General features: G+C 43.6%; 1 protein-coding gene across 2 annotated transcripts in view; it reads left to right on the top strand.

The window, feature by feature from the left end:
* trpn1 (transient receptor potential cation channel, subfamily N, member 1) overlaps nt 1–26,549 on the top strand; it is a 219,426-nt gene that overhangs the window by 125,806 nt on the left and 67,071 nt on the right. For both annotated transcript variants that reach the window (XM_072569938.1, XM_072569937.1), the window contains exons 14-20: nt 924–1,052; nt 7,563–7,679; nt 11,950–12,048; nt 12,796–12,996; nt 19,747–19,845; nt 24,582–24,788; nt 25,294–25,395. In XM_072569938.1, the coding sequence (XP_072426039.1) occupies nt 924–1,052; nt 7,563–7,679; nt 11,950–12,048; nt 12,796–12,996; nt 19,747–19,845; nt 24,582–24,788; nt 25,294–25,395 (954 nt within the window). The remainder of the gene's footprint in view (nt 1–923; nt 1,053–7,562; nt 7,680–11,949; nt 12,049–12,795; nt 12,997–19,746; nt 19,846–24,581; nt 24,789–25,293; nt 25,396–26,549) is intronic.

Below are 26,549 nucleotides of genomic sequence, written 5' to 3'. Positions count from 1 at the left end.
GGAAGGGTTTGGAGACCAGCTGCTGACAGGTAGGACTAGATTGGTTGGGATATCTGGTCGGCATGGACGGGTTAGACCCGAGGATCTGTTTGCATGCTGTACATCGCTATGACTATGACTCTATATAAATACTTTGGTGACAAAAGTAGGCCAGAGGGAAAAATATTCAGCAAATAATTCACTTTCTAAAAGTTTGCTTGCCATCCATAAGTCACAAGTCAGAGATGTGATGGAAAACTCTCCACTTGCTTGAGTGTATTCAACTTCAACAGCACAGAAGGAACTCAATACCATCCAGGATGAAACAAGCCCATTGACTGGCATTCCATCAACACCTTCAACATGCATTCCCTTCATCACCGATGAACAGTGCACCATCTACAAGATGCACTGCAGTAACTCACCAAGGCACCTTCGACAACACCTTCCAAACCTGTGGTCTCTGCCACTTAGAAGGAAAAGAGCTGCGTGAGGACTCCCAACACCTGAAAGTTCCCCTCAGAGCCTAACACCATTGTGCATTGGAGCTATGCCACCATTCCTTCTGTGTAAACGAATCAAAAACCCTTGAGTTCCCTCAGCACTGTAAAGTGCAATGTATGTTTACAACCGAAGAAGGCAGCTCACCACCACCTTCTCCTGGGTAATTAGAGATGGGCAACAGTGCCTAACCCAATCAGCAACATCCACATCTCATAAACGAATGCCAAAACTGAATTATTTACTAGTATGACACATCGATTTGCTGGTTCATGTTTCTCTTGAAACAGCAAAAACATTTCTCCCAAGTATTTTCAGAGGAAAAGAAACTAACTGATGAGAAAAAGGTTTGCTTCATTTCAAGTCAATTTTTTAACTAAGTTGAAAGGCTTGTGGTTAACACCCTCTGCTGTTAACTTGACAGTTCTTTCTGTTTTGTCCAGGAAGGAGAAACATCCCTACACCTGGCAGCAGAGATTAAGAAAGACGTGGTTCACTTTCAACAAGAAGATACTCAGATTGTTAAACTTCTCATGGAATATGAAGCTGATATCACTGCAACAACCAAACTGGTAATTAATCCTGGGAAAGGTTCCAGCACACCAAGAATTAAATAGTATTGATGCAGAGTGATATCTTATTTTGCTGTATCTAGAAGGATATGTGAATGTGGGAACCAAATGTGAAAAGTAAGACATAAAAAGTACATCAAATATGTCAAAATTACACCTAATGAAATTGAGTGTTCAAAAGAATTTAATAGATCTTTAGTAGTTAAGCAATATATAGATATTGGATGAGTGCAGGTTCAGGATTAAGATGGTATGTAATGTGAAAGGAATGAGTTTATGGGCCAAATGATCTCTCTCATTCTAACTTTTAATCTTAACTTGCAATTTAATAATGCAGACTTATTGTCACATATATATAAAAAAAGTGAGAAGTGCTTTTTATATGTTATATGCAAAGTGTCTCCACGTTTCGACACCATCTTGAACACTGAATATAATGTCAACTCATCTTTCTTCTTCCTGTTCCTTCCCTGCTGCTCGTCCAATTCCTAGTTGATATTGGCTGAAGACTCTTAAAGGGGCTCCGGGATCTCTGTAACAAGCTCCAGGGTCTGGGATCTCTGTAACAAGGCACCAGGGTCTCTGTAACAGACTCCGGGGTCTCTATACCAGGGTCCGGAATCTCTGTAACAGACTCCGGAGTCTTTGTAACAGACTCCGGGGTCTTTGTAACAGACTCCGGGGTCTTTGTAACAGACTCCGGGGTCTTTGTAACAGACTCCGGGGTCTCTGTAACAGACTCCGGGGTCTCTGTAACAGACTCCGGGGTCTCTGTAATGGGCCCTGGGGTCTCTGTAATGGGCCCTGTGGTCTCTGCATCGGGGTGTGGGTTCTCTGTAACGGGGTACGGGGTCTCTGTAACAGGCGCCGGGGTCTCTGTAAAGGACCCTGATGTTCTCTCGAATGGGGCCTGTGTTCTCTGTAACAGGACCCGGGGTCTCAGTAATGGACCCCGTGGTCTCTGCATCGGGGTGTGGGTTCTCTGTAACGGGGTACGGGGTCTCTGTAACAGGCGCCGGGGTCTCTGTAAAGGACCCTGATGTTCTCTCGAATGGGGCCTGTGTTCTCTGTAACAGGCTCCGGGGTCTCTGTAATGGGTCCCTGGGTCTCGATTGTGGGCATCTGCTGTTGTTCCAGTTGCGATTGCTACGCCTGACCTGGAGCCATGACCTTGGGGGTGGAAGCATAGTTTCTGTTCCTTCCATTCCCCATCCAACGCTCTTGTCACCCAGACACTGTCATCCAATTAGACGTCATCAGGTTCCTCCACTGTCCCTTTTTCCAACACTAACGCTCCTTCAGGTGCCTGAACCTAGGTGCAGACCTGGAGCTTCAGCTCAGCCTGTGAGTCTGGACTGGGGGAGTCAGCCTGCGAACTGCTCTTGAAAATTCTGAGGTAGGTTTATAACGTAAAATGCACTGTTGCACAAACATTCCCTGCCACCGTGTCCAGCAAAACAGAAGGTGACACTTTTGGATTAGGTTTGTCCAAAACTGTTCAAAACAGGGATACTTATAGGATAGGGAAATGGGTCTGGATATGTTGCTCTTCAGAGGGTGGGTGTGGACTTGTTGGGCCAAAGGGCTTGTTTCCATACTGTAGGGAATCTAGAACATAGAACATAGAACAGTACAGCACAGAACAGGCCCTTCAGCCCACGATGTTGTGCTGACCACTGATCCTCATGTGTGCACCCTTAAATCTCTGTGACCATATGCATGTCCAGGAGTCTCTTAAATGTCCCCAATGACCCTGCCTCCACAACTGCTGCTGGCAACACATTCCATGCTCTCACAACTCTCTGTGTAAAGAACCCGCCTCTGACATCCCGTCTATACTTTCCTCCAACCAGCTTAAAGCTATGACCTCTCGTGTTAGTCATTTCTGCCCTGGGAAATAGTCTCTGGCTATCGACTCTATCTATGCCTCTCATTACCTAGTATACCTCAATTAGGTCTCCTCTTCTCCTCCTTTTCTCCAATGAAAAAAGTCCAAGCTCAGTCAACCTCTCCTTATAAGATAAGCCCTCCAGTCCAGGCAGCATCCTGGTAAACCTCCTCTGAACCTTCTCCAAAGCATTCACATCTTTCTTGTAATAGGGCGACCAGAAATGGACGCAGTATTCCAAGTGCGGTCTAACCAAAGTTTTATAGAGCTGCAACAAGATCTCATGACTCTTAAACTCAATCCCCCTGTTAATGAAAGCCAAAACACCATATGCTTTCTTAACAACCCTGTCCACTTGGGTGGCCATTTTAGGGGATCTATGTACCTGCACCCCAAGATCCCTCTGTTCCTCCACACTACCAAGAATCCTATCCTTAATCCTGTACTCAGCTTTCAAATTCGACCTTCCAAAATGCATCACCTCGCATTTATCCAGGTTGAACTCCATCTGCCACCTCTCAGCCCATCTCTGCATCCTGTCAATGTCCCGCTGCAGCCTACAACAGCTCTCTATACTGTCACCGACACCTCCAACCTTTGTGTCATCTGCAAACTTGCTGACCCATCCTTCAATTCCCTCATCCAAGTCATTAATAAAAACTACAAACAATAGAGGCCTAAGGACAGAGCCCTGTGGAACACCACTCACCACAGACTTCCAGGCAGAATATTTTCCTTCTACTACCACTCGCTGTCTTCTGTTGGCCAGCCAATTCTGAATCCAGACAGCTATGTTCCCCTGTATCCCATTCCTCCTGACCTTCTGAATGAGCCTACCATAGGGAACCTTATCAAATGCCTTGCTAAAGTCGATATACATCACATCCACACATCAGCTTTTCTAGTCACATCCTCAAAGAACTCAATAAGGTTTGTGAGGCATGACCTGCCCCTCACAAAGCCGTGTTGACTGCATTTAATCAAGCCATGCTCTTCCAGATGGTCATAAATCCTATCCCTCAGAATCCTTTCTAACACCTTGCAGACGACAGACGTGAGACTTACTGGTCTGTAATTGCCGGGGATTTCCCTATTTCCTTTCTTGAAGAAAGGAATTACATTTGCCTCTCTCCAGTCCTCAGGAACGACTCCAGTGGAGAGCAAGGATGAAAAGATCTTCGCAACTGGCGAAGCAATTGCATTTCTCGTTTCCCAAAGCAGCCGAGGACAAATCTGGTCTGGGCCTGGCGACTTGTCAATCTAAATGTTTGACAAAATTTTCAGCACATCAGCTTCCTCTATCTCTATCCATTTCAGCATGCACACCTGCTCTTCAAAGGTTTCATTCACTACAAAGATCGTTTCTTTCGTAAAGATAGAAGCAAAAAACTCATTTAGGGCATCCCCTACCTCCTCAGACTCCACACACAAGTTCCCTATGCTATCCCTGATCGGGCCAACTCTTTCTTTGACCATTTTCTTATTCCTCACATAAGTGTAAAATGCCTTTGTGTTCTCCCTAATCCGTTCTGCCAAGCCTTTCTCATGCCCCCTCCTGGCTCTCCTCAGACCATTTTTAAGCTCCTTCATTGCCTGCCTGTAATCCTGTAGAGCTGAGCTTGACTCTAGCTTCTTCCACCTTTTGTAAGCTATCTTCTTCCTTTTGACGAGAAGCTTCACCGCTCTCGTCACCCAAGGTTCCTTTATCTTACCACTTCTTGCCTGTCTCAGAGGGACATATTTATTCATCACTCGCAACAACTGTTCTTTAAACAGTCTCCACATGTCTATAGTGCCTTTACCATGGAACAATTGCTCCCAAATCCATGCTTCCTAACTCATGTCTAATTGCACCATAGTTTCCTCTTCCCCAATTAAATATCCTCTCATTTTGCCTAATCCTCTCCTTCTCCATAGCTATGTAGAATGTGAGGCAGTTGTGGTCACTATCACCAAAATGCTCTCCCACAAGATCTGATACCTGCCCCGGCTCATTGCCAAGCACCAAGTCTAGAATGGCCTCTCCCCTCGTCGGCCTGTCAACGTACTGAGTTAGGAAACTCTCCTGAACACACTTTACAAAAACAGCTCCATTCAAATCTCCTGCTCAAAGGAGGTTCCAATCAATACTGGGAAAGTTAAAGTCTCACATTACAACAACCCTACTACGTCCACACTTTTCCAAAATCTGCCGAACTATGCTTTCTTCCATCTCCCTGCTGCTATTGTGGGGCCTGTAGTAAACCCCTAAAGAGATGACTGCTCTCTTGCTGTTCCTAATTTCCACCCATACTGACTCGGTAGGCAGATCTTCCTCGACAATGGAAGCTTCTGTAGCTGTCATACCCTCTCTGATTAGTAATGCTACACCCCTTCCTCTTTTCTCCCCCCCTTCCTATTCTTTTTAAATGTTCTAAACCCTGGAACATCCAGCAACCATTCCTGCTCCTGAGAAACCCATATCTCTGTTGTGACCACAACATCATAGCACCAGGTACTGATCCATGCTCTAAGTTCATCACTTTTATTCCTGATACTCCTTGCGTTAAAGCAAACACACTTTAACTGATACCTTGGTTCCTTCCAGGAAAATCCTTCCCACTAGCTGGTCTACCTCTTGCTACTGCCTCATCTGCATCAACTCTCACCTCCAGTATACAGCTCAGGTTCCCACCCCCCTGCCATACTAGTTTAAACCCTCTCAAACTACTCGAGCAAACCTTCCACCCAGGACATTGGTCCCCTTCCAGTTCAGATGCAACCCATCCTTCTTGTACAGGTCCCACCTTCCCCAGAAGGCATCCCAATTATCTACATATCTGAAGCCCTCCCTCCTACACCAGCTGCGCAGCCACGTATTAAGCTGCGCCCTCTCCCTGTTCCTTGCCTCGCTATCTCGTGGCACCGGTAGTAAACTAGAGAACACTACTCTGTTCGTCCTGCTTTGCAGCTTCCATCCTAACTCCCTGAAATCACTTTTTATATAATTTAGATTAGATTAGATTACATTACAGTGTGGAAATAGGCCCTTCGGCCCAACAAGTCCACACCGACCCGCCAAAGCGCAACCCACCCATACCCCTACATTTACCCCTTACCTAACACTACGGGCAATTTAGCATGGCCAATTCACCTGACCTGCACATCTTTGGACTGTGGGAGGAAACCGGAGCACCCAGAGGAATCCCACGCAGACACGGGGAGAACATGCAAACTCCACACAGTCAGTCGCCTGAGGCAGGAATTGAACCCGGGTCTCTGGCGCTGTGAGGCAGCAGTGCTAACCACTGTGCCACTATGCCGCTCAAATTCAATCCTTTTCCTGGCTATATCATTAGTGCCAATATGTAACAAGATTTCTGGCTGTTCGCCCTCCCCTTTTAGAACCTTATACACCCGATCGGAGACGTCCCAGACCCTGGCACCAGGGAGGCAACATACCTTCTGGGAATCCCGATCCTGACCACAAAATCTCCTGTCGCTTCCCCTAACTATCGAGTCCCCTACCACGAGTACTTTTCTATTCTGCCCCCTTCCCTTCTTTACCATCGTGTCAGACTCAGTGCCAGAGAACTGACTGCTATGGCTTTCCTCTGGTAGGTCATCCCCCCAACAGTATCCAAAACGGTATGCTTATTGCTGAGGGGAATGTCCACAGAGGATCTCTGCACTGTCTGTCTGTCCCCTTTCCTCCCCCTAACTGTAACCCATTTATCCTTGTCCTGAGCCTTCGGAGTGACCAACTCCCGGTAACTCCTCTCAATTACCCCCTCAGCCTCCCGAATGATCCGTAGTTCATCCAGCTCCTGCTCCAATTCCCTAACACGGTTTTCAAGGAGCTGGAGTTGGGTGCACTTCCCACAGACGTAGCCAGCGGAGACGTGTGCCATGTCTTCCACCTGCCACATCCTGCAGGAGGAGCAAGCAACTGCCCTAGCATCCATACCCGGTTTATCTGAACACCCACTCAGTACTAAAGTAGAAAGCTTAGTTCAAGTTGCTATAAAAATTAACAACAGACTTATATCCAATAGAAGAAGTTTAGAATGAACGTTACCTTATTAACTAGGTTAGAGGAGGAGGGTGGTTGGGAGACTCTAATCTAATCTAAAACACCAGTGAGGCCGTGACGAACTCTGCCATTTTTTTTCAAATTCCTTAAGGATATGCTTTCCAGCTGATTGAAAATGCCTCCCCTTAATATTTATATCTTTAGTTATTCCATTGCTGCAACTATTTCAACAGTTGTAAACCAAATTGTGGATTTGCAAATCCATGCCAAACTTCTCCAAATTCCAAACTGCCGGGCAGAACTTGAAAAATACAATCCAGGAAAGAGTTTGATTTTTCTTTTGGAACAAAAAAAGAAACAGCTGTCGGCAAAATGATTCTCATAATAGAGCAAAGTAAAATAATATAACAGGAAAGAGGGAGAACGATAAAAGAGAAGAGAGGGATGAGAAAAGGCCATTCAATCCTGCCAAGCCCACCTGCTCTAATTGATTCTGTGATGCAGCAGATCATTATAGACCGACAATTAAACGTCAGCACTTTGTCTCTGGGATCTGATCTGAAATTTGTCTTTGGAATGTATTGAAATGTGATTGTTACTGCCTTTCTAGACACATGAGACGCCATTGCATTACTGTGCACATGTGGGGAATGCTGACGTTCTTCTTGAGGTCTTGAAATATATCAGTTCAAATAGAATCCAGCAGGTCATCAATAAACAATCTCAGGTACCTGTCCATGGTTTTTTTTAAACCCTGCTTATTAGTTGAGTGTTCTTAGATGTTAAGCACGAGTCCTTATTATCTAATTATTTCAACTAGACTTTCCATTCTTGCACACTTGCAAAGCCTGTCCAAATACTCCGAAAGCTGCTTTACATCTTCCTTACAGCACACATTCCTGCTTAGCTTTGTATAATCAGCAATTTTGGAAATTTCTACACTTAGTAGTCATATACAAATCATTGATATATTATTGTGAACAGCCAGGGCCCAAGTAATGATTATTATGGTATCCCACTAGTCACAGCCTGCCAATGGGAGAATTACTCATTTATTCCAACTGTCTATTTCCTGTCTGTTAGCCAATCCTTAATCCATGCCATTACCATATGGGCTATGCCATGTGCATGCAGTTTGTTAACCGTGCTCCTGAGGGGGGGCCTCATCAAAAGCCTTCTGAAAATCCGAATACACAACATTCATTAACTCTCCTTTAATGAGTTTGGTGGTAACATCCTTATGAAACAGCAACAAGTTTGTCAAATACAATTTTCCATTCGTAAATCCATGTTGATTATACCCAGTTACACCATTTTCAGCCAAGTGTCCAATTATCACATCCTATATCATAAAATCTAACATTTTCCTTACTGTTGATGTGAGGCGTATGGGTCCAGCTTTTCTCTCTTGCTCCTTTCTTAAATAATGGGGTGACATTTCCGCATTTCCAATCTATAGAAATCATTCCAAAATCGGTTGAATTTCAGTCGCTGATTACCAATGCATTGATTATCTCTATAGCCACCCCCTTCAACCTTCCAGAATGTAGACAATCAGCTCCTTGGGTAATTAACAAATTTAAGTCTCATTAATTTCTCCAGTACAGCCTTCTTACTGATATTAATTTCTTTCAAAGCCCCATTCTCCCCAGTCATTTGGGTCTCACTTCTGGGCAATCCAAAGGACAAACAGGTTAAACTTGATGAAAAGCAAAATGGCTACAGTTATTAGAGTCCAAGCACCACTGTCCCAGATGACACTGAGAACTGCTCACTGAGGTGTCCTCTGCTTCATGAATGACCTTCCTAGTATTAATGGGTTGATTCATTAGCACTCATCTCCATTCACAAATCTTCTGATAGTGAAACAACCACATCAGCGTAGATCATGAGACACTTGGAAATTTACTGGCATTCAGCTCATTCCCTCCTTATCCCCATAGACCAGTAGGTGTCTGAACACAGCCCAGATGATCATGCAAGCCGCCCTCCTATCCATGGACTCCATCTACACTTCTCATTGCCATGGAAAGGCAGTCAGCATCATCAAAGACCCCTCAACCCAGTTATAACCTCTTACAACCTCTTCCATCACGCAGAAGATACAAAAGTTTAAACACACGTACCAACAGATTCAAGAACAGCTTTTTCTCTGCTGTTATTAGACTGCTGAATGGACCTCTCCAATTTCAAATCTAATGTTTATCTTGCTTTTGTACACCTTTTATGCAAGCATAACTTTGTATTCCTCGCTCTGCTCAATCACCTTGTGATCTGTATACCATAGAGTCATAGAGTCATACAGCAAGGAAACAATCTGACTAGTCCGTACTGAACATAATCCCAAACTAAACTGGTCTCACCTGCCCGCCCCTGGCTCATGTCTTTGTATGTTATGACCTGCTTGTACTGCATACAAAGCAAAACTTTTCACTGAACATGTGATAATAATAAATCAAATCAAATTAGCCTCCTCCTACTCTACATCTCTGCAGTCTTCCACATCTTGTGCTGCCCTGACTTCCAATTGACCTTTGCTTCCTTTCATTGTCTGAGCCCTGAGCTGGAGTTTTTACAGTGGATCTTTCTTAACCTCTTTCTTTCTTCTCCTTTAACATTTCTTAAAACCTACCTATGTCCACATTTGGCCCAGCAAACTGAATTTTAACTGAACAGCCTTTAGTGGGAGCAGGGCAGGAATTAGAACATAGAACAGGACAGCATAGGAAAGACTCTTTGGCCCATAATGCTGTGCCAAACGTGACACCAAATTAAACTGATCCCTTCTGCCTTCCCATGGTCAACATCCCTCCATTCCTTGCATATTTCTGTGCTAATTGAAAAATCCCTTAAATCTCCCGTATGTATCTGCCTCCATGATCATCCATGGCAGACTATTACCACACTCCATTTAAAAAAACTTGCTCCTCACATCTCCATTGAATTTTCCTCCTTGCACCTTAAATGCATGCATCCTAGAATTAGACATTTTAGCTCTGGGATAAAGATTCTGACTGTTAACCCTATCTATGCATCTTATAATTTTATAGACTTCTATCAAGTCTCCCCGCAGCCTCGGTCGCTTCAGAGAAAATAAACCGAGTTTTTTTAGCCTCTCCTTGTAGTTCATACCCTCTAATCCAAGGACCATCCTGGTAAACCTCTTCTGCACCCTCTTCTAAGCCTCCACATCCTTCCTGTGATACAGTGACTAGAATTGAATGCAATACTCTAAGTGTGGCCTAACCAAAGTCTTAAAAAGCTGCAAAGTAACATCCTGACTCCTGTACTCAATTCCCTGACCAAAACATGCCATGCACCTTCTTTAACGCCTTATACACTTGTGCGGCCACTTTCAGGGAGCTGTGGACTTGAACCCCAAGATCCTTCTGTACATCAATGCTGTTCAGGGTCCTACCAATAACTGTATACTTTACCTTAATATTTAATCTCCCAAAGTGCAACACCTCGTGCTTACCCAGATGAAACTCCATCTGCTATTTCTCTGCCCACATCTGCAACTGATTTATATCCTGCTGTGTCCTTTGACAACCTTCTACACTATTGGTCAGTAGAGTGCAGGAAATCTAGAAGTCAGGAGACTCCTTAGTCATATGTGAGATTTTTAAAAATAGGATGTACAGTACAGTCCATTCGGCCCAACCGGTCCATTCCAGTATTGGAACTTCACAGCATGTGTTATGATGTCAGCGAAAGGTTACCCATACAGAAGCCAATCAGATTCGGGAAGTGCTGCATTGTCGTAAATGGCAGCTTTCAGATGAAATGATAAACTGAATTCCTTTTTTATGTTGTTAGGTAATATGGCACTGTAACAACAACATTCACCCCTCAACCAACATAATTAAAGCAGATTGTCTGGTTGAGGGACCTTGTCATTATTAACAAATTGATCTGGGACTGACTTTCTACTTTTAATTGCAATGTGTCTAAAATATTCTGTCATGAAATTACTAAGTTATTGAACAGAAAATGTTGGAATAAAATTGTTACAATGCATTTATTGCCAGCAAACAGTTATCTACAGTTTAAGTTAACATTAGGAAATTAATATGCATATTAGCAGTGGATGTCCTCTGGTCCTGAAAGTTTCAATCCAAATGAAATGTATCCTGGAGCATCAGAGGCTGAGGGGTGACCTTATGGGGGTTTATAAGGGGCATAGGTACAGTGAGTAGCCAAGGTCTTTTCCCCAGGAGAGCGAAGTCCAAAACCAGAGGGCATAGGCTTTAGGTGAGGAGGAAAAGATTTAAAAGGGACCTATGGGGCAACTCTTTCACGCAGAGGATGGTGAATGTATGGAATGAGCTGTCAGATGAAGTGGTGGAGGCTGGTACAATTACAACATTTAAAAGGCATCTAGGTGGGTATATGAATAGGAAGGGTTAAGAGGGATATGGCCTAAATTCTAGTAAATGGGACTCCAATCGGTTTAGGATATCTGGTTGGCATGGATGAATTGGACCAAAGTGTCTATTTCTGTTCTGTACAGCTGTATGACTGTCTGACTGTACGCTGGTTTTAAAGGTGAGAAAACAGTTTTACTTTTCAAAAAGCACCACACTAATTCTAAAACTACACAGCAGTCCATCTGTATCAATGTAATTTTACTAATGCCTGTTTTTATTTCATGCCTTTCATCAATTATTTGCAATATGGTACTTGCTGTGACTCTGAGCTGGGAGAGAAGGGGGATTTATACCTATTGATTACTCATGGGATACCATTTCAATATCTGAAATGGTGTTCATCCAGTTCCCGGAGAGTTGGGTCTTGATCAAATTAAACATCACAAGTTGAAATATACTTGAGGGTTTCAAGTGGCTGAATTTTTATGCTAATGCACTGTGTCCCTTCCTCTGAACCTCAGGCTTGGAGTTTAAGCATCACAAGTTTAAATATGCATCTGGAATAATGAGTCTGCACCTCTGTGACTTTATGACAAAGTTGGCTATGTATTTTCTGTCATAATTTAGAATGGATGTTCACCATTGCTTTTGGCTGCAGAGAGAGGGCACACAGAGATGGTGAAGATATTGCTGTTAAACCATGCCAGAGTAGATGTTTTTGATGAGGTAAGTGAAACTTCCATTCTAATGTCCAGGCGTCTAAACTAGAAGTAAAATATACCGGGTAACTAAAGGCTGCAGGACATGCCGAGTATTTGGCTCGGCAGTGTTGAAATCTGTACTTTTTACTCAAAGTATCACCACATTGACTTTTATGTAACTTCTCACAATATTTCCATTTGTATTTTTTAGCACTGTTACTGCCTAACAGTGTTACAAACACAGCAAAATCTAGTCTGCTGCCGAAAATTTCACATTCAGTTGCGGAGGTAATAGCCAAGTGGTATTATCACTGGACTGTTAATCCAACGACCCAAGTAATGTTCTGGGGACCTGGATTTGAATCTCACCACAGCAGGTGGTGTAACATGAACTCAGTAAAATCTGCAATTAAGAGTCTAATGATGACCGTGAATCAATTGTTGGAAAAATCCATTTGGTTCATTAATGACCTTCAGGGAAGGAAACCATCATCCTTACCTGGTCTAGCCTATATTTGACTCCAGACCCACAGCAATGTGGTTGCCCCTTAACTGCCCTCTGGGAAATAAATGCTGACCCAGCCAAGGATGCTGTCAATGAATTTTAAAAAATAATCAATGTTCAGCAAGCAATATCCAAATATATTTGCCTGACAATTTATTGAACTGCTGCTCTAAAGTTAAATAAGTAGCATTGTATGCTGCTTGATATTAACAATACAAGCTCCTGTCATTCTGCTGTGAAGGCTTGTTCTTGTTTGTTGTTGAACAGCATGGTAAGGCAGGGCTTCACTTGGCAGCGGAGAATGGACACGATCAGATCTCAGACATTCTGCTGTGGCACAAGGCCTTTGTCAATGCCAAGACCAAACTTGGCCTGACACCTCTTCACCTGGCAGCACAGAATGGTTACAACAAGCTGGTAAAGCTACTCGTGGAGACCCACGCAGCAAGTATTGATGCACTGTCTTTGGTAAGTTTCTAACTGTAGTTGTTTACTCACAATGAGTTACCAATGGGTTTACAGATTGCAAATGGCTTCTAGGAGGCACTTCACACCATTCCGAATGACGAATCCCACTCAACATTTGAGCACACACTATGGCCAAACCACACATGTAATCAAAGTGTGCAGTCATTGAACTATTAATTAGCCACTTAAGGGTCTCAGTAATGGGTGGGTGGGTCACTCACAGTGTCTGCTATTCCTCTGTTACTGTTCTGATAGATCAGACAGTGGGAGAGTGGGGATGTAAGTGACAGGAACGCCATTCGTTGGGTTTGACAAATTCAATAGCCTTGCTGCCTGCCAGCAGAAATGTGTAAAACCCTACCATGAAAAGCTGGAAGCCCCGCTTGTACAGGCATTATGTCAACGTGTGAGAAGCCTGTTGGTTTGGATCTTTGTACAGAAATGCACCTACCAGTGGGTACACATTTGCAAAACTGGCACACAGTTCAAACTGTTTTGGCACTCATTAGTGCAAGAGCTTGGAATGGCCATTAGGTGTGCTGTCAGGCTGCCCACATTGTGATGGCTGCATCTTTTCAGGCATCTCACTGTAACTAGGTGAGCCAGTTGAACCTCAGAGCATCAGTTCCCTGATTAGGGCTGTTAATCTGGGAGCCCTGGCTGACAGATATAAACAGAAGTGTCAGAGGTTCTGTTCACTCTGAGAGCTGGCTCTGAGAGAACTGGATCAATTGCAGTGTCTTTTAATGTGTAAATAAAGGGTGATTTGGTGATGGGATACCTGTCTCTATGGAGTTATTTCAGTGGCGGTGAGAGTGGGATTAATGATGTAACCACTAGCTGGACTTCAAACAGGCGCAACAACTGGCTTTATCACTAGAAAATGCAGCAAATGGAGCAAATGAATTGCAGGGTATTCTGTGGATACCCTCTCTAGTCCAACTGAGCTTGGAGAATACCACTTGAGTGAAAGCAGATGCATAGCCTTACTCAGGACATTACAGAGGGAGAAACCATGAGTTGCAGAACAGTCGGAAAGGTAGTTAAGGAGCTGGGCACTTTCCTCTCGCACTGTTTGCAAGTTTACAGTTTTCATATACTTTCATAGCTTATTCAGGATCGTCGCACCTGCCCAAACATTAGACATCAGTGGACCTGACCTTGCATTGACCGTGCCTCTTACCCAAGCAGGGCCATTCCCGTGGTTCCTACGCCGAACTTCATCCCCTGAAGTAAACTGACCCTTGGTCTTCATGGAGTCTTGTATCCGGCACTGGCATTCCTGATGTCATTTCACTCACCATGTTATATGTCCTTGACCCACAGGCAGGTCCAACCCACAGCACCTGGACCAGGATGAGGAGCAGTTCCCAAATGTCAGAGTGGAGATCAAATGCTGCACTTTGGCAACAAGTTGGCCTACACTGCCCGTTGAGCCAGCTCTTGCAGGAGTCTACATTATTTACATTTACATTGTATCCTGGAGCTTTTAACAGTGGCAGGAAGGTTCACTTTTTTTCCATCAATGAATGGACTGTAACCTCAAGTATTTTTGCCACCTGCCACTGGTGTATATTAGACTATGTTATAAACACTCCTTCTCTGGCCATCAAGTCCTGTAGTGGGATTTGAACCTTGTTTTAATGGGTCAGAGGCTGGGGTGCTGCTCACAGTATCAAAGAAAAACCCCATTGGCAGGTAGATAATATGCACAACCATTTGAGCTGCCTGGGCCTCTCATTTATGAAGACTTCATATTCAGATGTTTTCCTTATCAATCTGTTCAGAGATGTAGCAGGTGGGAAGTAAGCATGGGCTTCCTAGCTCTGAGATAGGAACACTACCAGTTCATCACAAGAACCCTTGAAGAACTCAAATATATATTGAGTGATCTCTGACTGTAGGTGGTGCTGTACTACAGTTTAAGTGCAGAGACCTTAGGATTAGTCAAATACTGTATTGGTTAGTTAGAGGCTCTCTGCTGTTCAGTATTACAAATTCAGTGCAATAATGTGTTTCAGTTCCATAAATGCAATTGAATTCTTTTCTAATGGAAGCTTTTCATATGAAGGCATCCTTTAAAGTTCTAAAGCCTGATGAAAAATAGATGTAAAACTAAATTTAACTCCAAATGTAAATGTGACCAATTAAACAAAAAGGATCACATTATTACGCAATCCATCACAAACTGAGGAATGAAAAAAATAGGCAACTCTATTAATTGCAGAATTGCAACTTTAAAGATGTTGTACATTGTAAGTAATGCCGAACCACACCAGAACACCCATATCTATTTTGACTCTGGATTTTCAAACCTCCCAATCATGCAGCTCCTTTCAGGACTGTGAAAGGGTAACGTCCACAGTATTACTTGTGACATGACAGGCTGAGATCTGTGTGTAGATAATTCAGTGCTCTTTCTTGATAAATCAAGAGACAAGTAAATAATGAGACACTGTCAATGTGTGCTGCTGGCAGTCATTGTATCAGGCATTTTATGTGCAAATAAAGTGGTAGACATAAACACAGGATGTGATTGCTGGTTATATGGCAGTCAGATGTCCAGTACTTGCAGTAATTGTGAGGGTAGGGTAGCTCAGTTTGTTCGACAGCTGATTTGCAATCCAGAGTGTTGTCAATGGCATGACTTCAACTCCCACATTGGCTGCAATTAACATCTCCCCTCACCTGAGATGTGGTGACCCTCAGGTTAAACTGGTTATCTTTCCCTCTCTCTTTAAAACGAGTGAGCACCCCAATGATCCAGTAGGACTATAAAAACTCTGCCTTTACAGACAGAATATAGAAGGGTGGTCAGAATGTTTCAGGCTTCTGTATCTTCTACCTGACAGAAAAGGTTGTAGGAGATCATTACCAGGATGTGATGGGTCTTTGATGATGTTGGCAGCCTTCCCACAGCAGCTAGCCATGTAAATGGAGTCCACAGATGGAAGGTTGGCTTCCGTGATGGTCTGGGCCATGCACACAACCTTCTGTATTTTCTTATGGTCCTGGGCAAAGCAGTTGCCATACCAGGCTGTTATGCACCCGGACGGTGTGCTCTCAATGGTACATTTGTAAACATTGGTGAGGGTTCTTACAGACACGCCAAATTTCCTGAGCTGCCTGATGAAGAATAGGCATTGTTGTGCCTTCTTGACCATCACATCTACATGGGAAGTCCAGGACAGGTAGTTGACTATCGTCATTCTGAGGAACTTGATGCTCTCCACCCTCTCAATCTAGTTCTGTTGATGTAGATGGGGGGGTGTTCTCCTCCTTGCTTTCTGAATCCAATGATCAGCTCTTTAGTTTTGCGTATGTTGAGAGAGAGGTTGTTCTCATTGCTCCATGTCACCAAGCCCTCTGTCCCCTTCTGTATTTTGACTCATCATTGTTAGTTATCCGTCCCACTACGGTCTTGTCATCAGTGAACTTGTAGCTGGCGATGGTTTGGAACTTGGCAACACCATCGTGGGTGTACAGGGAGTACACTAGGGGGCTGAGGGCACAATCTTGGGTGGCTCCAGTGTTGAGTGTTATTGTTGAGGAGGTGCAGTTACCCATCTTCACTGATTGCGCTCTGTGGGTCAGAAAGCTGAGGATCTGATCGCAGATGGTGGAGCCAAGACCAAGGTCACAGAGTTTTGAGATCAGTCTGGAGGGAGTAATGATGTTAAAGGTGGGGCTATAGTTAATGAGCAGGGGTATAATGTAGGCATCCTTGTTGTCCAGATATTCCAAGGATAAGTGTAGGGCTAAGAATATGGGGACCTGTTACGTTGGTAGGCAAATTGTAGGGAATCGAGGCAGGCTTGGAGCCTAGAATTGATGTGGGTCATGACCAGCCTCTCAAAGCACTTCATGTTTATTGAGGTCACAGCCACTAGTTATTAAGGCACATTACATGTGCTTTCTTCAGTACAGAGATGATAGTGGTCTTCTTGAAGCAGGTGGGGACTTCGGCTTATAGGAGGTAGAGATTGAAGATGTCGGTGAATACCTTCGCCAGTTGGTCCTCACAGGATCTAAGTGCTTGGTCAGGGATACCATCCGGGCCTGTTGCTTTCCTTGGGTTGACTCCCGGGAAGATTAATTTGACATCTGCAGCAGTGACCAAGGGAACAGGTGTGCACCGCTGGCATTCTGCTCAAACTGACCACAGAAAGCATTAAGCGCATCAGGGAGGGATGTGTCTATCTTGCTCTGCTTCATTTTGTATCCTGTAATGTTGTTTAGGCCTTGCCATGGGCAGTGGAAGTTTGTTTGGTAGGTTTGGGCCTCTAACTTGGTCTGGTAATGCCTCTTGGCATCCTTGGTGGCCTTGCGGTGGTTATATCTAGATTTCCTTGAATTGGTCTGGGTCATCCAACTTGAATACTGCACGTCTGGCCTTCAGTAGGGTGTGGATTTCACTAATTCCTATGTGGCATGTTCACAACAGTTCATCAACTTCACCAACACATTCCACCCTGACCTTAAATTCACCTGGACCATCTCTGACACCTCCCTCCACTTCCTGGACCTCTCCATCTCCATTAATGACGACCAACTTGACACTGACATTTTTTCAAACTCACCGACTCCTACAGCTACCTGGATGACACCTCTTCCCACCTTACCTCCTACAAAAATGCCATCCCGTATTCCCAATTCCTCCACCTCGCCATATCTGCTCCCAGTAGGACCAGTTCCATCACAGAACACACCAGATGGCCTCCTTCTTTAAAGACCACAACTTCCCTTCCCACGTGATTGAAGATGCCCTCCAACACATCTCATTTACATCCTGTACCTGTGCCCTCAAACCCCACCCCTCCAACTGTTACAAGGACAGAACCAACCCCTGCCCCCCCCCATCGGTCCTCACCTTCCACCCTACCAACCTTCACATAAACTGCATCATCTGCTGATATTTCTGCCACCTCCAAATGGACCCCACCACCAGGGATATATTTCCCTCCCCACCCCTTTCTGCTTTCCGCAAAGATCGTTCCCTCCGTGACTACCTAGTCAGGTCCACGCTCCCACCAACAACCCACCCTCCCCTCCTGGCACCTTCCCCTGCCACCGCAGGAATTGTTAAACCTGCGCCCACACCTCCCCCCTCACCTCCATCCAAGGCCCCAAAGGAGCTTTCCACATCTATCAAAGTTTCACCTGCACATCCACCAATGTCATTCATTGTATCTGTTGCTCCCAATGTGATCTCCTCTACATTCAGGAGACTGGGACGCCTCCCAGCAGAGCGCTTTAGGGAACATCTCCAGGACACACGCACCAACCATCCCCACCCAATGGCCCAACATTTCAACTCCCCCTCCCACTCTGAAGAGGACATGCAGATCCTGGGCCTCCTCCACCGCCACTCCCTCACCACCAGACGCCTGGAGGAAGAACCATCTTCCGCCTCGGAACACTTCAACCCCAGGGCATCAATGTGGACTACACCAGTTTCCTCATTTCCCCTTCCCCCATCTCACCCCAGTTACAACCTTCCAGCTCAGCACCATCCCCATGACCTGTCCTACCTGCCAATCTTCCTTCCCACCTACCCTCTCTACCCTCCCCTCGGACCTATCACCTCCATCCCCACCCCCCCATTCACCTATTGTACTCTTGGCTACCTTCTCCCCAACCCCACCCCCCTCCGATTTATCTCTCCACCCTGGAGGCTCCCTGCCTTCATTCCTGATGAAGGGCTTTTGCCCGAAAGGTTGATTTTCCTGCTCCTCGGATGCTGCCTAACCTGCTGTGCTTTTCCAGCACCACTCTGATCTAGACCACAATCTGCCTTGTTCAGTCAGTGAGATAATTTACTTTCCTAAAGGGAGGCAACCACAGTAGTGTCTCCCACTCCACTCGAAGACAGAATCAAGGGAACAAGCTTACTACCTGTCCCTCCCTAACGTGAAATGTCAAAATTACCACATGATTGAAAAGAATTGTGTTATTTAAATATGGATTAGTGGTGCTGAAAGAGCACAGCAGTTCAGGCAGCATCCAACGAGCATCGAAATTGACGTTTCGGGCAAAAGCCCTTCATCAGGAATAAAGGCAGTGAGCCTGAAGCATGGAGAGATAAACTAGAGGAGGGTGGGGGTGGGGAGAAAGTAGCATAGAGTACAATGGATGAGTGGGGGAGGAGATGAAGGTGATAGGTCAAGGAGGAGAGGGTGGGGTGGATAGGTGGAAAAGGAGATAGGCAGGTAGGACAAGTCCGGACAAGTCATGGGGACAGTGCTGAGCTGGAAGTTTGAAACTAGGGTGAGGTGGGGGAAGGGGAAATGAGGAAGCTGTTGAAGTCCACATTGATGCCCTGGGGCCAAAGTGTTCTGAGGCAGAAGATGAGGCGTTCTTCCTCCAGGCGTCTGGTGGTGAGGGAGCGGTGGTGAAGGAGGCCCAGGACCTCCATGTCCTCGGCAGAGTGGGAGGGGGAGTTGAAATGTTGGGCCACGGGGCGGTTTGGTTGATTGGTGTTTTTTTTCTCGGGTGTCTCGGAGATGTTCCCTAAAGCACTCTGCTAGGAGGCGCCCAGTCTCCCCAATGTAGAGGAGACCACATCAGGAGTTTTTTTCTCAGGTGTCTCGGAGATGTTCCCTAATCCAGTATTTGGTTTTCAGCATCTGCAGTCATTGTTTTTACCTTATTTAAATATGGAAATGAGGCAGGTCACCTTGCTTTGAGATATTTAGATTGAAGATGCATTTTTACAACGACTGTAATTGTTTATTTCACCATTGCATTTAGTCGAAACGGACTCCTCTCCACTTGGCAGCAGGGAACGGACAGCTCGATGTTTGCAACAGTTTGCTCAAGATGAAGGCTGATGTGAATGCTACTGATATTGTAAGTAACACCATTCAGTAAGAAATAGAAGCAGGGTGGACTATGATTCCTTGAGCTTGCTCTGCCATTCACTGCAATCATGGCTGATCATCACTTCAACTCCACTTTCCCGACACTTCCCTGTAACTGAGAAAGATCAAAACTCTCACCCTGAAATATTTCCCCACAAGAAAACATCCAGATTGGATAAAAATTCACAGCCCTCTTGAGTGAAGGAATTCCTCATCACAGTTTTAAATAAAGCACATGTTATGTATTCTTGTTCCATACCCAGAAGAGACAAGTAAAACTGGTGAATGAGATCTACTGGTCCCACTTGTTTTGTGAGGTTCAGAATGGTGGACCAGTCTGATGAATTGCAATTATTATTTGTGTCTTTACTGGGGGTTTTTTTGCCTTTGTTCATTCCTCAGCCAGATCTCTCAGTTTCAACAATGTCAAACCCCATCAGAATCTTTCAGTTAGATTAATTCTCATTCCTCTTAACTCTGGAGAGTAATTTACTGAATTTGCTCAGTCTGTCATCATACAATGGCTCTCATATCCCAATAGCTAACCTATAAAATGTTTGCAAGTACATCATTCCTTAAAAGTGGACACCAAAACTATGCATAGTATGTCAGATATCATCTCACCAAAACCCTGTACAATTATAGCAATATTTCCATATTCTTTCACTTCAATATGAAGTGTTTGCCATATGATTTCCTAACTTCTTTCTGTACCAGCAGGCTGAACTGCATACACTCAAGTCTGTCTGAGCATCAACATTTAGAATTTTCATTTCTTTTCTGTTCTCTCTGCCAAAGTGAACAACACCTACCCACTCCATCTACTCCACTGGAACTGTGTTTGAAGGTGGGTGCCATGTAAAATCTTCATCATTCCCAATCTTTAAGTGAATTACTCATTTTGACAGTGTAAGTAAGAATTTTTCTGCTACTAATATGGCCTTTAACTTCTGTTGTTAGCCACTGTTTAACCACTATTCCTGTGGGGCATTTATTCTTCAAGAAATGCACATTTGTTGCAAATATTAAATTATTCTGTTAAATATTTGCCGATGATTATTCACTGTAATATATTTACTGTGATTGCCCAGTCTCCCTTGGCCAGCCGTTTCTCCATAATTGCAAAGCTAGCTGAGATCACAGACCCATAGACTGGGGATTAAATTACAAACTCAATACCACCTTCTGTGGTATCATAATCACTATTCCCTAGCTGCACATTTACTCAAAATTTCTAATTTACCATGTTTTAGTGCACAATGCTAAATCAGAAATAGCTTGTTCTGTAGTTAGTTTTCCAGATAATTACGTCAAAAAACTATCTTAAAACACATTCTGTGACCTCTACACTATTACTCTAAGTTTAGATTTCCCCAGCTGCTTAAAAATTGAAGGCCCCATTAAATCTGTATTGCCTTTGTTACATGCATCTTGAATCTCCTGATCTATATTTTGTTAGGGGGCCTATAAAATATTCCCACTCAGGTTGTCTGCTTGCTGTTGTTTCCTAGCTCCACTAATTCTTCTTGACTTTCTATGCTGTAATCCTTTCTTGGTACTGCCTTTATTTCATACTCTATTTAAAGGAATTGTTCCCTTATTTAAAATCCCCTCACAGAATGCTGATGTTGCTGGCTGGTAAAGCATTGATTGCCACTCTCCCAACCTTTTTTCCATTTTGCCCATGATTCCAGAATCTCAAATCTGCTGGAGTACTTTGTTTCCACCCTCGGTCACTCTATAACCTCATCTTACTTTGGTTATTAGATAACAACCCATTTATTTCTACTGTGCTAATAATGCAGCTATTTTGGTGAGGTAACAGTAACAAGGGGTGGAGTTTTCCCAGCCTCTGAATGAGGTGAGTAATGGTGAGTCAGCTGTGAAAAAACGGCAAGATTGGGAAATCAGAAATACTCGCTGTCAAAAGGTTAAAAAAGTACAATTGTGCACATGGATAGGCTATAGGATTAGATTAGATTCCTTACAGTGTGGTAACAGGCCCTTCGGCCCAACCAGTCCACACCGACCCTCCAAAGAGTAACCCAACCAGAACCATTTCCCTCCTAACTCTAACACGAGTGGGCAACTTAGCATGGCCAATTCACCTGACCTGCACACCTTTGGACTGTGGGAGGAAATCCACACAGACACAGGGAGAATGTGCAAACTCCACACAGACAGTCACCCGAAACTGGAATCAAACCTGGGACCCTGGTGCTGTGAGGCAGCAGTGCTAACCACTGAGCCACCTTGGATCATAAGAGTAAATCATTGAGTATCACAAGCAGGTTTTACTTTTCTTCAGGTGCCTAAGCTTTGGATTTCCTTGCCTAACACTCTTTACCTCACTTTAATTTGCTCCTTAAAGGCATCCTCTTTGACCAAGTTTTTCCTCACCTACCCTCATGTTTTTGAATGTGGCACCGCATCTAATTTTACTTTATAATATTCCTGTGAACTACCTTAGAATGATAGCGTCCATATAAATGGAAATTATTTCTGTTGTTCTATTTGATCATATGTGGCTCAACTCAGTGCACCCACCTTTGTAATTCTTGATATTCTCAACAATAAGCAACCAAACCAAATTTCAGTCGACAAGCATCTGCTATCAGTTAAGAGAGTGAGTTCCAGATTTTCACCACCAGTTGGTGTGAAAAGATGCTCTTACGTTTCCTTCCGAATCTAACACCATTGATTAGAAGAGAATGGAGGATGATAGTTTAATCAGAATGAAAATTTCTCCAACCCTGCTTCTGAATTCTCGTATTAAGTTAAAGATCTGGTTCAATTGCTGCTCAACCTACTAAACTCAAAATGAATACAAACCAGGTTTATTCAGTCTTTCCATGTAAGTTAGTCTTTAAACTCTGGTATTATTTTGATAAATCTGCATTGTATTCCCTCCAACACTAATTATACTTTCCTGGCATTTAGCGCCGAAGCATGAATGCAATCTCAAACATTATTTCCTTACTTTTGAATTCCAGTCCTACTGGAAATAAGGGACAATATTCCATTAGCCTTTCTGATTACCTTTTCTAACCTGTGGACTAGTTTTTAATGCTTTATCTACATGGGCATCTAAATTCATTTGACCCTCCATAACTTCGACGCTCCAATCCGTAAGTAAACATTCTCATTTGTTTTTCTCCGATCCAGAGTTGACAACCTCACACTTCCCCCCATTGAATTCTGACTTATCTCTTCTTTGCAAAACAGCATAACTTAATTTGAGTAGTTTGTCCTTAACTGGCTCTGAAACATGTGACATTTCGGAATGCAGTGCAAGAAGGAAGACAATCACCTTTTTTTAAAATTCCCTGATGTATTAGACAGCTGCAATTAAATGATTCACACGATGATATTCAGATGAAACCTAAAAGGAACTATCTGCCCTGTGCTGATGGATGCATTGTTCCAAAAAGTTTGTATAACTGTGTTCTTTCCTGTATTCTGACCCTTGGTTCATGAGTCCTATAAGATATACAGGAATATAGAAAACAGGTGTAGGCCATTCGGTCCCTCAAGTGTGCTCCACCATTCAATATGATCGTGATTAATCGTCCAGCTCAGTTCCCTATTCCCTCTTTCTCCCCTTGCCATTGTGTTCCCTTTATGTCTAAGAACCATATCTATAAATACCTAACTATAACTAACAGAAATTTCTCTTTAGAAATCTATGTTGACTCTGTCTGATCCTAACAGGGCTTTCTAAGTGGTCTGCTATTAAATATTTTACAGTACCGTAAAGAACTATGTTCTGACCTTACCATTAAAATCCTTCCCCATACTGCAGGAGTGGATGTGCTCAAAGGCGTCAGCACTCAAATAAGTATTTTAGGCACAGTCAGTTTTGATCTCTTCTCTCTCCCTTAACAATATTGTTATATGATCTCTATTGATTATTGGTGTCTAACAGATGAGGGATTGTAAATGGGAGCTGCTTGTGTTTCAGTAAAAAAGTGCTAGTAGAAATTGAAGCACTGAGCCTAAACAAAGGTTCAGCTTAACAAACAGAATTTTAATGATTTTATCTGATAAACCTGAGGGAATGTTGCCACATAAATAATAAACCATGCGTGATGGATTTTAATAAACTGTTTATCAGCATATAATTAAATCCTAAAGCTGGAACAGGCAGTCCTGAATCATTAAGTGCAGTGCAACAATTTCTGCATATTTTTAACTGCTCATTTAGGGTGACCAATGACAGGAGTGAATAAAGAAACACTTCAGAAATACATCTGCATCTGCAGCTATGTCACAGATAATGTGGATGTTGTTGAAGCTTTTCATCTTGCATTCATCAGGATCAAATCACAAGAATACCAATTTCTAAAGAGAAATTTGGCATTCTTGCATCTGTCCTGCTGAGTGCAAATTGTAAAGCTTTGATAGGATGTCTCTTTTACAACACTTTCATGACTATTTGGATATCTGTCTGTGCTTTTCTCCCTCAGACATGTACCTAGTTTTTCTTTAACTGTATCTCTATAAATGTCCCAACTGTTCCATGTGGTAGTTCCAAATTCCAACCATGCTCTAGGTAAACGCTGAATGATATTTTCCCATTTTACCATTTCCCCAATGGTCATCCCATGGCCAACTGGAGTGTGATTGCTGTCTTAGGTTGACACTAGCTCAAAACGCACTTTCCCAAGAGACTGCACCAATGATGATCTCTAATCATTGTCCTCTGCTGTTTCCCATCTTTGACAGCATGGACAAACACCACTCCACCTCGCTGCAGAAAATGACCATTCTGAGGTAGTGAAACTCTTCCTCAAACAGAAACCAGAACTGGTGACTTCTGCAAACATAGAAGGCTCCACCTGTGCACACATTGCCGCATCAAAGGGAAGTGTCGCCGTGATAAAAGAGCTGCTAAAATTCAACAAAGCCGGAGTCACTACCGCACGGAACAAGGTGAATCCTGTGGTCTTCAAATTCTGGGGAAATTAAACAAAAATAAATAAGTGAACAATAAATGACTACATGGGAAATGTCTGAACACTATAGGGCCTGGATATTCTGGTACTGGTTATTCTGATGGCTAGAAAGTGGTTGGAGCAATGTTGACTTTGTAGACCTTTACAGTATCCAATTTCAAAATTGGAAGGATTGTGGACTCTGGGAAGAATGGTGTTGAACTTCAAAGTATACAAGGTGTGTTGGCCTGTGTGCCTAACTCACCAGTTTTGCCAGTTTATCTCTCTGGGCCCAATGTGTTTTTGGCTGTATAGCAAGGACTTGATTCTAATTCTGGCTGAGAAAAGTCAAAAATATTACAGGTCCAACACAAGCTTTCCTCAACTCACAAGCACCAAAATAAACGATTTGATTTGCTAAAACAAAACAAAAATGTTTTGTAACTGATGCAGAGGAAGGCCTACTTGCCTGGTTGTGAATGTTGTGACTTTGTAATTTTTAGACGAAAGAATCCACTCCACTCCATCTCGCTGCTGCTGGCGGTCATGCTGAGGTTGTTAAGGTATTGTTGGAGGCTGGTGCGTCTGCCACTGATGAGAATGCAGTGAGTATAGATCCAGTAGAGCTCTCTAAAATTATGTTGGGGTGGACAAACCCTTGCACTTGTGGAACTTTTAAAACTGGTGGGAGGGGGAGGTATTAGTTCAAAGGAAGTAATTACTAAAATCCAATAAGGAATTCAGGAGAAACTCTTGAGAGAATACAAAATGTGTGGTAATTCAGACGAGAAAAAAACTCAAGATGTTTCTGGGAACTTTGAGGGCAAAATGAAAATAAAGCCATCTGTCACTAGATTTTGGTGTCCAAAAGGGACATGACCACCAGTGAAGATCAAGTTTTTTTAGATTAGATTACTTACAGTGTGGAAACAGGCCCTTCGGCCCAACAAGTCCACACCACCCCGCCGAAGTGCAACCCACCCATACCCCTACATTTACCCCTTACCTAACACTACGGGCAATTTAGCATGGCTAATTCACCTGACCTGCACATCTTTGGACTGTGGGAGGAAACCGGAGCACCCGGAGGAAACCCACGCAGACACAGGGAGAACGTGCAAACTCCACACAGTCAGTCGCCTGAGGCGGGACATGAACCCGGGTCTCTGGCGCTGTGAGGCAGCAGTGCTAACCACTGTGCCACCGTGCCGCCCACTAAGTGAGTTCAATGATCTGTTGATCTGCTGGGTAATCAATATGATTCTATTTAACTGAGCTACATCTCAATGCCCACAATTGTTTTGATTCTTTCTTCATGTATCATCCATTCCTCACATGGACAAACAGGTTCTGTAACATATTAGACATTGTGGGTGTTGGCAAAGTGGCCAAGGGCAATCTCATCTTCAGAGGCGGCACTGCAATGTGTCCCCAACCCTAACACATCACTCATCCTGCTCAATGTCTTCATACGAACCCAATGGAAGCAGCAAAGTTCTGTGTGACACTTAGATACAACCCAGGTTCCATTTTCATGAAGCCAGCAAAGGAAATGCTCTTAATTGTGGCAGTGCGAACTTTGTTTTATCTATTCATTCATGTGTCATGGGTGTCACCGTGCTTGACCAGCATTTATTGTCCATTCCTGAAGCTTTCATTGCCTCAAGTACTTCCAGCCATTCTACTGTCTCTGAGCCTCCGTCCTTGATGCCTGTATCACAGGTTTCCCATATATCTTTCATAAATGTAACTATATATA

This window comes from Chiloscyllium punctatum, chromosome 5 (genome assembly GCF_047496795.1).
Source record: "Chiloscyllium punctatum isolate Juve2018m chromosome 5, sChiPun1.3, whole genome shotgun sequence".
Classification (NCBI taxonomy): domain Eukaryota; kingdom Metazoa; phylum Chordata; class Chondrichthyes; order Orectolobiformes; family Hemiscylliidae; genus Chiloscyllium; species Chiloscyllium punctatum.
The sequence above is the reverse complement of the archived record's forward strand: the minus strand, read 5'-3'. Positions and strand labels throughout refer to the sequence as shown.